This window comes from Lampris incognitus, chromosome 11 (genome assembly GCF_029633865.1).
Source record: "Lampris incognitus isolate fLamInc1 chromosome 11, fLamInc1.hap2, whole genome shotgun sequence".
Lineage (NCBI taxonomy): Eukaryota > Metazoa > Chordata > Actinopteri > Lampriformes > Lampridae > Lampris > Lampris incognitus.
In genome coordinates, this window is record NC_079221.1 from 35509453 (window position 1) to 35521752 (window position 12300).

Consider the following 12300-nt stretch of genomic DNA (forward strand, 5'->3'; position numbering starts at 1 on the left):
TTACAATGTGTATGAAATTGGTTAAGGTACTTGAATTTACTTTTTTTGCTCTTTAAAAGGTTACAAATCAGTTATGAAGTAGCTTCTCATTGGTCATTTTAAAGAGCTGGGCTGTTAGTTTGATGTTAACATTGCCATAATACTTTATTTTAGAATTACTACAAGCTTGCCTGGGAGGAGACGATTGCTAAAGGCTATGACTTGAAGCCTGATGCGATCTCCATCATTGCTGCAAAGGCTGCCAGACATGCAGTTAGTGATGTGAGTATTCTTTGACAGGGTAATCCCCTTTTAAGAATCATCCTCTGTCTCGTTTCTAAGGTTTTCGTTTCACAAAATAGTTTTACGTGCTCAATACAATGTTCATCGTTGTTAAATTACATAATGTGAGATACTGTATTCTCCCTTGTCTTCAAGGTCCAATACAAGAAAGCATATGAGAAGGCAAAGGGCCATCATGTTGGCTTCCGCAGTCTCCAGGATGACCCCCTGCTTGTGCACTACATGCAAGTGGCCAAGCTGCAGAGTGACAAAAACTACAAAAAGGACTACCACAAGGTCAAGCTGAAGTATCACTCTCCAGTGGACATGATGAGTTTGGCTCATGCTAAGCATGCTTCAGCTGTGCAGACCTTTGCTGGCTACAAGCAGCGCCACCACCATTACAGTCTTCTCCCTGATGCTATGAGCCTGGAACTTGCCCGCAACATGAACCATAACTCCAGTGATGTAAGTTAAGGACTTTTGTCTCTGTAGCAGCTTAAGTACGGGTACACCAAGTGTTTGTTAACTTTCATTTCATTGTCGGTACCTCATTCCCATACTGTTCACAGTACAACTACAAACTGGATTATGAGAACTCAGTAAAGGGAATCGGCTGGGTCCCCATTGGCTCCCTGGAAGTAGAAAAAGCCAAGGTGGCAGCGGCGGCTCTGGATGAGAAAAAGTACAGACAAAAACCTGATACCATCAGTTTCACCAGTGTCACTGACTCCATGAACATGGAGCTGGCCAAGGCAAATGCAAAAATCCTCAATCAGGTGAGAAGTGGAAGCACAATAATCTTGAAGTCAGCAAAATAAAAATAAACTTGAAGTCACAAAAAGAAATATCTCTTGATTTCAGTAGCTGAATTCCATTTCTGAATCGCTTGGCTTTATTGTGGGGTTTTTTTCTTTCCAGAAAGCGTACAAGGCCAGTGGAGAGAAATTCATGCATACTTATCATCTGCCTCATGATGTGCCTGAACTGATGCAAGCCAAATACAATGCTGTCAACATCAGCCAGGTTAATGGTGGACTCCAGTGCATTGTTTACCTGCCATGACTTAAATGCATATGACACTACACATTCATATGAGTGTTACCATGTTTGCAACAGAAATTTTAATTAAATTTTTTTTTCAGAATTATTACACCTACGCTCACCGTCAAGATCTGCTCAAAGGACATCATGTGAAGGAAGATTCCATTCCTATTGTTGCTGCCAAATCCTCCAGAGACATTGCTAGTAATGTAAGTTGAAAATATTTGATTATAGCAACCATAGTATTATGGCATCATTAAATGTCATATAAACATTGTTTCTGTTTCTTATTCAGTACAAGTACAAGCTGGCATATGAGAAGGCAAAGGGCCACCATGTTGGCTTCCGCAGCCTCCAGGACGACCCCCTGCTGGTGCACTACATGGATGTGGCCAAGATGCAAAGTGAGAAGAACTACAAGAAGGACTACCATAAGGCCAAGCTGAAGTATCACACTCCAGTGGACATGATGAGTGTAGTGCATGCCAAGCAGGCCTCTGCTGTTCAGACCTTCACTGGCTACAGAAAGATTCCCCACAATTACTTCCTTCTGCCCGACAACATGCACCTGCATCTGTGTCGCAATATGATGGAAATTCAGAGTGATGTATGTTTCAGTCTCCATTTGCATGTTATGCCTTATAATCTGACCATACTCTGTCCTGTACAAAATATGTATTTTCAGCACACATAGAAAATAAAATGTCTATTGAATATTATTGAGTCTATTACAAAAATTTTTAATAGCACCTGTTTCCTCCCTGCATTTTCACAGAATGTCTACAAGTCTGACTACACCAACGTTTATAAAGGTGCAGGGTGGGTTCCTATTGGGTCCGTGGAGGTAGAGAACGCCAAAGCTGCCACAGCAGCCCTAGATGACAGGGGCTACCGCCAACATCCCAGTACTCTCAAGTTCACCAGTAAGACAGACGCCATGAACATGGCTCTGGCCATTGCCAACTCTAAGCAGCTAGACAAAGTAAGATATCCTGCTGTTTATAGAAAATACATTGTCTCTCATTCTTTTGGTCATGATATGGTTATGAAATATAAGAACCATATGAAACCCTTTGTGTTCACTGTTCTTTTTGTTCACCTCTCTAGGCTGCATATAAAGCCTCTGGTGAGAAGTTCATGCATACCTACCACCTGCCAGCAGACAGTCCTGAGTTCCTCCAGGCTAAATTCAATGCCCAGACCATGAGTGAGGTTAGAGCACAGTACAGTTGTTGAAAGTGACAAGTGCATCTAAACATCAATTACATGCAAACATGGTCTTCACCTTCGATTTTTTGTTTTGTCCTCAGAGTCACTACAAGCACAAGTGGTTGCAGGATATTGCCAAGGGATATGACATGAAGCCTGATGCTATTTCTATTCTACATGCCAAGCAAGGCAGACACATTGCCAGTGATGTAAGTACACTACAATTCAGAGTATTGTAAAGATAAGCTCATGATGATGATGTTGGCTCCACTTTTTTTCCCTAGCTGCTCAAACATATGATTTGCTTAACCACTTTTGTTTTTGACTTTCAGATCCAATACAAGAAAGACTATGAGAAAGCGAAAGGCCACCATGTTGGCTTCCGGAGCCTCCAGGACGACCCCCTGCTGGTGCACTACATGGATGTGGCCAAGATGCAAAGTGAGAAGAACTACAAGAAGGACTACCATAAGGCCAAGCTGAAGTATCACACTCCAGTGGACATGATGAGTGTAGTGCATGCCAAGCAGGCCTCTGCTGTTCAGACCTTCGCTGGCTACAGAAAGATTCCCCACAATTACTTCCTTCTGCCCGACAACATGCAACTGCAGCTGTGTCGCAGTATGAACCTCCATGCTAGTGATGTGAGTTGCACTTGTTTTTATTTTAATAATTTTGTCTCTGTCAGTAGTCACGTTTTCAGTAGTAAGGGGTGTTTTTGATATAGCGTAAATTTAATTTATAAGTTATAGTCTAAGGTCTTTATGTCTGTATGTGACACTACTCAGTCGCATCTGAGCCGTCAACATGGCTCTACCAGTATTCTCTGGCACAGAGACATTACAATAGTGTTAAAATGTCCTAAAGCCATTTATTTAAAACTTACATAATGTTAAAAGCACCAGAAATAAAACCTACTAAAAACAGCAAGATGTCTGCAGAGTCTTTAGATGGGAGAGAGTAGTCACATCTCCATGTCTCTTATTCTTTCTCCCCAATCCTGGTGTCTTTCTGTTTGAGAGTGGGTGAGATTTAACCTGTCCTGAGCCAATTAGGCTGACACAGGACTGTTAGTCCTGTACAAAACCTAAAGAACTCAATCCCTAGAGGATTGGTAGGGTAAAATGTTTCCATCAACTTGGACTTTAAACCTTCAATGCATTATCACCTGATTTCCTCTCTTGATAATTCCTCAGTATGAGTACAAGTCTGAATGGAACTCCTCCGTCAAAGGAATTGGATGGGTCCCCATTGGCTCACTAGGAGTTGAGACAGCTAAACTTGGTGGTGAAATTCAGAGCGAGCAGAGATACCGCACTCATCCATCCAACTTCAAGTTCAGCAAGCTGATGGACTCCATGGACCTAACTCTGGCCACAGCCAATAACCAGATCATGAACAAGGTACAGCATGTTTAAATATACAACGAAGAGCAAAGAAAAAAAAGTTATTTTGTGTAACTTTGATCTTTGAGGATGATTCTTAACTTGGCTGTTCTGGTGTCTGAATTCACAGAAAGCTTACACTGCAGCTTGGGAAAAGGACAAACTGGCGGTCCATGTTATGCCAGATTGTCACGAGATTGTCCTGGCCAAGGCCAATTCCCTCAACATGAGCAATGTAAGGCACTTCCATTGTACCAATTAACTAATGTTCTTTCTATAGTAGTAAAAATCTCTATCTGCATCACTGTTATCTATACGTTAGCCTTACCCTTTATGAACCTCAAGTCTGATGATGTGCCATCTAGGGAAGACAAGTATAATGTAATGTATTTCTAACCTTTATTTTGTATCTTTCACAGAAACTTTACAAAGCTGGTGTTGTTGAGATGGCTAATAAGGGCTATAACCTCAAAGCAGATGCCATCCCCATTTTGGCCGCCAAGTCTGGCACCACCATTGCTAGCAACGTAAGTTAGAAGTAGCCTTCTGTATCCATCAATACCTGAGAGTAATGCAATGACTGTGCATTACAAAGTACTTATTTACTGTTACAGTACAAATATAAACTGGACCATGAAAAGGCAAAGGGCCACCATGTTGGCTTCCGCAGTCTCCAGGATGACCCCCTGCTGGTCCATTACATGGAAGTGGCCAAGCTGCAAAGTGACAAGAACTACAAGAAGGATTACCACAAGGTCAAGCTGAAGTATCACTCTCCAGTGGACATGATGAGTGTGGTGCATGCCAAACACGCCTCTGCTGTTCAGACTAACACTGGTTACAGAAAGACCCAGCACAGTTATGCTCTCCTCCCTGATGCTATGAACCTGGTCCTGGCTCGCACCATGAACGCCCAGTCTAGTGATGTAAGTTTAACATATTTAAAATTGCTTGCTGTACTATGAATATAATCCGTGAAAGTAACTTTAGTACAAACAGCCGAAATAACAAGTTAATTTAAACAAATAAACAAATAAATACAAATAAACAAATAATTTAATACAATAATGATCCAAAAATAATTACCGTCTTTTGAACAACCACTCATGGGCATTCCCACTGTAATCCCTGGATTCAAAATATGTCTATTTTTTTTTTAGTATGAGTACAAGTCTGAATGGAACTCCTCCGTCAAAGGAATTGGGTGGATCCCCATTGGCTCACTAGGAGTTGAGACAGCTAAACTTGGCGGTGAAATTCAGAGCGAGCAGAGATACCGCACTCATCCATCCAACTTCAAATTCAGCAAGCTGATGGACTCCATGGACCTAGCTCTGGCCACAGCCAATAATCAGATCATGAACAAGGTACAGCATGTTTAAATATACAACGAAGAGCAGAGAAAAACGTTATTTTGTGTAACTTTGGTCATTGTGGATGATTCTTAACTTGGCTGTTCTGGTGTCTGAATTCACAGAAAGCTTACACTGCAGCTTGGGAGAAGAACAAACTGGCTGTCCATGTTATGCCAGATTGTCACGAGATTGTCCTGGCCAAGGCCAATTCCCTCAACATGAGCAATGTAAGACACTTCCATTGTACCGATGTTTTGATTAATTAATTAATGTGTTTTCTGTAATGGAAAATATGTGACATTTGCATCACTGTTATCTGTATTGCCCTTTATGAACCTTAAGTCTGATGATGTGCCATCTAGAGAAGACAAGTATAATACAATGTATTTTCAACCTTTCTTTCACAGAAACTTTACAAGGCTGGTGTTGCTGAGATGGCCAATAAGGGCTACAACCTCAAAGCAGATGCCATCCCCATCGTAGCAGCTAAGACTGGCACCACTATTGCCAGCAACGTAAGTTAGAAGAAGCCTACTTTATCAAATCAATGCTTACATATTATGCCGCTGTCACCAGTGTCAAATTAAGAATTACTTACTTGCTATTTCAGTTCAAATACAAATTGAATTACGAGAAGGCCAGAGGTCATCACGTTGGCTTCCGCAGCATCAAGGACGACCCCCTGCTGGTGCACTACATGGAAGTGGCCAAGCTGCAGAGTGACAAAAACTATAAGAAGGACTACCACAAGGCCAAGCTGAAGTATCACTCTCCAGTGGACATGATGAGTTTAGCACATGCCAAGCATGCCTCTGCTGTTCAGACTAACGCTGGTTACAAGCAGATCACCTCCCGCTACACAGTACTGCCTGATGCCATGAACCTTGAACTAGCTCGTCACATGCAGTTCATCGCCAGTGACGTAAGTACAAAGTGTTTTTGTGGCTTAATGGACATCTTTTTATTAGGTAGGTTTTGTTGGTGTAATGCTGTTGACATACAGTAATTCAAAATAAAGAAGTTAAAACCTTAATAAAAATGTATTAAAAACAACTATTTTCATAATATTAGGTCATATAAAAGTATTCTCGAGGCCTCTATTTTATATGTACAGACATTATGTATAGAAAGATGTTACAGCAGCAATCCCAAAGAGATATTTGAAATTCTATTTCTTTTCTGCTGATCTCCTCCTCCAGAACCAGTACAAGAGTGATTATGAACGCTCTGTCAAAGGAATAGGATGGGTTCCTATTGGATCTCTAGATATTGAGAAAGCGAAAACAGCGGGCCATATCCAAAGTGAGAAACTGTATCGTCAGCATCCCAGCAACTTCACATTCAAGAAGGAAATGCAGTCCATGGACTTGGCACTGGCCACTGCCAACAACCAGATAATGGATAAGGTTTTGAACATAATTCACCACATAGCTGTTTAAAAATGTATGTTCATGAGAATCAGAAACCCTAACTAGCATTTTGTCTTTCTAGAAATCATATCTTAAAGCCTGGGAGAATGATAAGAACTCAATCCACATCATGCCTGATGCCATGGAAATTGTTCTGGCCAGAACAAACAAAAGGAACTACAGTGAGGTACCGTCAGTGTAACTCTGATTAGTTCAACGTTCTAGTGAAAAATGATCTGACAGTTTCTGTAGTGGCCCGTTGTGAAAAACCTTGTGTCATGATGATGGACTATGTAATGCTTGTCACCTCTATAATTAGCAATGGGAAAAGCCTGCTGTTAAGTGATGCAATTGTTGCCTGTTTGTTAGAAAGAAAAGACATGCTTTCCCCAAATAAAATGTGCTTTATTCTCCTCTCGCCAGAAATTTTACAAACTGGACAATGAGCTGTCCAAAAAGAAGGGTCATAACGTTCATGCAGATGCCATTGCAATCCAGTCTGCCAAAGCATCCTCTGTCATTGCCAGTGATGTAAGTTTATTTTTTGAGCATCTATTTTTTTTCTTATGTTTTGCTACAGAGTTACTTCACCTTAAATGTCCTGCTATCTTTTCTAGTACAAATACAAGACAGGGTACAGGAAGCAGGTTGGACACCACATTGGTGCCCTCAGCATCCAGGACGACCCTCTGCTCATGCTGGCTCTGAACTCAGCCAAGATCGCCAGTGATGCCCTGTACAAGAAGGACTTCAACAAATCCAAGACCAAGTTCCATCTGCCTGTGGATATGATGGCCTTTGAACTGGCCAAGAAGAACCAGATTCAGGTCAACCACGCCAACTACATCACCCGCCTGCACAACTGGACCTGCCTCCCAGACTCCAACGATGTTGTCCAGGCCAGACACGTGTATGACATTAACAGCGATGTAAGAAGGAATTCAAGGACTGTACATTTTACAGTTATATTGTCTTTATTACATATGCTTGCTTAAAATACTAAAACAACAGTGTAAACTTGATTTGTTTTGTCCAGGCTATCTACAAGGCTGATGTGAAGATGATGCAGGGTGTTGGATGGGTGCCTATTGGCTCATTAGATGTCGAGAAAGTGAAGAAAGCTGGTGAGATCCTGAGTGAAAAACAGTATCGTCACCATCCAAGCAACTACAAGTTCACCAGCACAGCTGAGGACATGCCCATGATGTTGGCTAAGGCAAACGCTCAGATCGCTAACAAGGTGTTTCTTTTGGAATTACTATTCCTCGTAAATGTAGTTCAAATGTCTGTCATATTAAAACTGTACTTGACATATGTTTAATACTCTCGAAATGTTTATCAAGTAGTACCTTACATATGAGCATCTGTTTAGATGTTTGTATTTGAAAGTTAAATAAAAAGGGAATCAAATTTACAGCAATCCTACATTCAAGCCTGGGAGAACGACAAGACTTCAATCCACATCATGCCTGATGCAATGGATATTGCTCTGGCCAGAGTGAACAAAGTCAACTATAGTGAGGTGAGTCTCTCACATCCTAAACACATTTAATGATATTTTTATTCCTATCAATGCTCACTCATTATTGTTGTTTTACAGATTACATACTTTGTGTGGTATAACAGTACATTCTTCAGCAGATACCAAGGTGAATTTTCTGTTTTGTTTTGTTTTTTTCAAAATACAGAAAAAGTACAAACAAGCTAATGAAGAGTCCAAGAAAAAAGGCTACGATCTGCGTAATGATGCCATTTCCATTATTGCTGCCAAAGCCACAAGGGATATTGCAAGTGATGTAAGTTAACTGACATTTCACGAATTACAATTAATAGTAATTATGCCATTTGATTGCAATCTATTGAAAATAGGTTAATGTTACAATACATTTTTAAATGGATTATCATTTTAGCTTAATTAATATGACAGAACAATGGTTGATACAATGTGATATCACATAATAGTTAATTAATTAAGCCTTATCTATGCAAATCAATCAATCAATCAGATTTTATTTGTATAGCACTTTTTGTACAAACAAACGTAACACAAAATGCTTCACACAATGAAACAATGAAATCAATAAAATCTCCCCCACCCTCACAAAAATAAATAAATAAAAGCACAGGCAAATTTTATAAAAGTACAAACAAGTTTAAAACTGAGTTAACAAAATGAGTAAAAGTGTCATAAACACCGATTTAGTAAAAGTAACAGTAGAGCAGAATATATAAAAATAGCAAAAATATATAAAACATTGACACACACACTATGAATTTAGCTGTAGGCTGTTTTGAAAAGTAAAGTTTTTAACCTGCTTTTAAAAGTGTCCAGTGTGGGGGCCTCTCTCAGGTCCTCAGGCAGGGCGTTCCATCTACTTGGGGCGTAAATAGAAAATGCAGCTTCCCCTGCTCTAGACCTAGCACGAGGGATGGTTAAAAGACCACTGCCATTGGACCTGAGAGTTCTTGCTGGTTTGTAAGGAATTAACATGTCTTTTATAGTATAGTGTGGTGCAAGGCCATTTAGCGCTTTGCATACAATTAAAAGAATTTTAAAATGAATTCTAGCTTTAACGGGGAGCTAATGCAGAAATCTAAGAACAGATGTAATGTGCTCATACTTTTTAGTTCTGGTGAGAACACGTGCTGTCGCATTTTGAATTAATTGTAGTTGGCACACAACTGATTTTGGGAGGCCGGTGAATAGTCCATTGCAGTAGTCTAATCCACTTGTTATAAATGCATGGATTAATTTCTCACAGTCTGATATTGATAGAAAGCCCCTTAGTTTTGAAATGTTTTTAAGATGGTAGAAGGCTGAACTTGTGAGATGATTGATGTGGCTCTTAAAATTTAGATCACTGTCTATGATAACGCCAAGATTTCCAGCTTCGCCTTTGCACTCCAGAGACAGAGAGCTGAGATGATGTGATATTATATATATATATATATATATATATATATATATATATATATATATATATATATATATAATTATATACATGTATATACATTACATATGCATATACATTATATACATTTAATCATATGTATAATAGTCTATTGACTTCTGATTAGAATGCATTTTTTTGTAAAACTTTTTTCAGTACAAGTACAAGACAGGATACAGGAAGCAGGTTGGACACCACATTGGTGCCCTCAGCATCCAGGACGACCCTCTGCTCATGCTGGCTCTGAACTCAGCCAAGATCGCCAGTGATGCCCTGTACAAGAAGGACTTCAACAAATCCAAGACTAAGTTCCATCTGCCTGTGGATATGATGGCTTTTGAACTGGCCAAGAAGAACCAGATTCAGGTCAACCATGCCAACTACATCACCCGCCTGCACAACTGGACCTGCCTCCCAGACTCCAACGATGTTGTCCAGGCCAGACACGTGTATGACATTAACAGCGATGTAAGAAGGAATTCATGGACTGTACATTTTACAGTTATATTGTCTTTATTACATATGCTTGCTTAAAATACTAAAACAACAGTGTAAACTTGATTTGTTTTGTCCAGGCTATCTACAAGGCTGATGTGAAGATGATGCAGGGTGTTGGATGGGTGCCTATTGGCTCATTAGATGTTGAGAAAGTGAAGAAAGCTGGTGAGATCCTGAGTGAAAAACAGTATCGTCACCATCCAAGCAACTACAAGTTCACCAGCACAACTGAGGACATGCCCATGATGTTGGCTAAGGCAAACGCTCAGATCGCTAACAAGGTATAGCTTTAGCATAACTAAAAATACTGTTCAGGGTATTGACAAACTGATCTGTTAAATTAAATATCCCGATAAAAACAAGAAAAATGTCTCCCTAAAAACTACACAATTGTAGGTTTCCTTATAAGAACAAAATGTCATGTTGTTGGTTCACATTTTAACAGAAAGCATATATTGATGCTTGGGAGAATGAGAAGAACCAGATCCACATCATGCCTGATGCAATGGAGGTTGTTTTAGCCAGAGCAAACAACACTAACTACAGTCTGGTAAGTAAGAGAGCAAATTATATTATGGTCATTGAGTAATTATGCAAATAATTATGCAACTGAAAAAGAAGGATTACAACTAAATGAGAATTAGGCTCTATAGGATGTTTATTTTTTGTTTGTTTTTTACAGAAAAAGTACAGACAAGCCCATGAAGATTCTAAGAAGAAGGGATATGATCTGCGTAATGATGCCATTTCCATTCTTGCTGCCAAGGCATCAAGGGACATAGCCAGTGATGTAAGTTTCTATTTCATTTTGAGACTCCACACCAAAGCCTGAATACAGAGTGATCAAATACAGTGTGATCCTTTATGTACAGGGTGCAAATAATGTTCAATTTACACTTCCCCTTTCATATAAATATCATATGCATTACTCTAAGCAAAATGTCAATCATACGTTTTATGATTTCATCACTTGCAAAATTAGGGTGTTGTACAATTTTTCGCAAACTTTCTTTCATTTTTCTTTCAGTACAAGTACAAGACAGGATACAGGAAGCAGGTTGGACACCACATTGGTGCCCTCAGCATCCAGGACGACCCTCTGCTCATGCTGGCTCTGAACTCAGCCAAGATCGCCAGTGATGCCCTGTACAAGAAGGACTTCAACAAATCCAAGACCAAGTTCCATCTGCCTGTGGATATGATGGCCTTTGAACTGGCCAAGAAGAACCAGATTCAGGTCAACCACGCCAACTACATCACCCGCCTGCACAACTGGACCTGCCTCCCAGACTCCAATGATGTTGTCCAGGCCAGACACGTGTATGACATTAACAGCGATGTAAGTAGGAATTCAAGGACTTAATATTACACAGATATATAATCTCCATTATGTATGCCTCTTTAATACAAAAAAAAAAACTAAAAAAAAAACCTTGTGAACTTAATTTGTTTTGTCCAGGCTATCTACAAGGCTGATGTGAAGATGATGCAGGGTGTTGGATGGGTGCCTATTGGCTCATTAGATGTTGAGAAAGCGAAGAAAGCTGGTGAGATCCTGAGTGAAAAACAGTATCGTCACCATCCAAGCAACTACAAGTTCACCAGCACAACTGAGGACATGCCCATGATGTTGGCTAAGGCAAATGCTCATATTGTCAACAAGGTATAATTTTATGAATCCTTACACACTGTTAAATGTATTGCTAAATTGGTATGTTAAATTAGGTATCCTTGATAGGAGCAAGATATTTTTCTTTCTACAAACTACACATTGGTTGGACCCACACTAAGAGCAAAATGTTGTTTGATTCTCATTTTTACAGAAAGCATATAATGAGGCTTGGGAGAACGACAAGACCAACATCCATGTCATGCCTGATGCAATGGATGTTGTTTTAGCCAAAGCAAACAACGTTAACTACAGTCTGGTAAGTAACAAAGACAAAACTTAAGTGTGGTGAGTGAATAATTACGCAATGTAATGACTGTCATGCAGCTGAAATAGTATTGGAATGGGGAATTGGGATCTATGGGATGCTTATTTTGTTTTTTTGTGTTTTTTTACAGAAAAAGTACAGACAAGCCCATGAAGATTCTAAGAAGAAGGGATATGATCTGCGTAATGATGCCATTTCCATTCTTGCTGCCAAGGCCTCAAGGAACATCGCCAGTGATGTAAGTTTCTATT

The 12300-nt window shown here is 39.8% G+C and overlaps 1 protein-coding gene across 1 annotated transcript in view; it reads left to right on the forward strand.

Moving 5' to 3' along the window:
• neb (nebulin) overlaps positions 1-12300 on the forward strand; it is a 72230-nt gene that overhangs the window by 13224 nt on the left and 46706 nt on the right. Inside the window, exons 23-55 of the mRNA XM_056290130.1 lie at positions 154-261; positions 418-729; positions 834-1040; positions 1183-1287; positions 1407-1514; positions 1601-1912; positions 2081-2287; positions 2413-2517; positions 2616-2723; positions 2847-3158; positions 3711-3917; positions 4030-4134; positions 4319-4426; positions 4514-4825; positions 5060-5266; positions 5377-5481; positions 5662-5769; positions 5865-6176; positions 6454-6660; positions 6746-6850; positions 7087-7194; positions 7281-7592; positions 7700-7903; positions 8081-8185; positions 8352-8459; positions 9771-10082; positions 10190-10393; positions 10558-10662; positions 10795-10902; positions 11140-11451; positions 11572-11775; positions 11936-12040; positions 12180-12287. Of these exons, the coding sequence (XP_056146105.1) occupies positions 154-261; positions 418-729; positions 834-1040; positions 1183-1287; positions 1407-1514; positions 1601-1912; positions 2081-2287; positions 2413-2517; positions 2616-2723; positions 2847-3158; positions 3711-3917; positions 4030-4134; positions 4319-4426; positions 4514-4825; positions 5060-5266; positions 5377-5481; positions 5662-5769; positions 5865-6176; positions 6454-6660; positions 6746-6850; positions 7087-7194; positions 7281-7592; positions 7700-7903; positions 8081-8185; positions 8352-8459; positions 9771-10082; positions 10190-10393; positions 10558-10662; positions 10795-10902; positions 11140-11451; positions 11572-11775; positions 11936-12040; positions 12180-12287 (5955 nt within the window). The remainder of the gene's footprint in view (positions 1-153; positions 262-417; positions 730-833; positions 1041-1182; positions 1288-1406; positions 1515-1600; positions 1913-2080; positions 2288-2412; positions 2518-2615; positions 2724-2846; positions 3159-3710; positions 3918-4029; positions 4135-4318; positions 4427-4513; positions 4826-5059; positions 5267-5376; positions 5482-5661; positions 5770-5864; positions 6177-6453; positions 6661-6745; positions 6851-7086; positions 7195-7280; positions 7593-7699; positions 7904-8080; positions 8186-8351; positions 8460-9770; positions 10083-10189; positions 10394-10557; positions 10663-10794; positions 10903-11139; positions 11452-11571; positions 11776-11935; positions 12041-12179; positions 12288-12300) is intronic.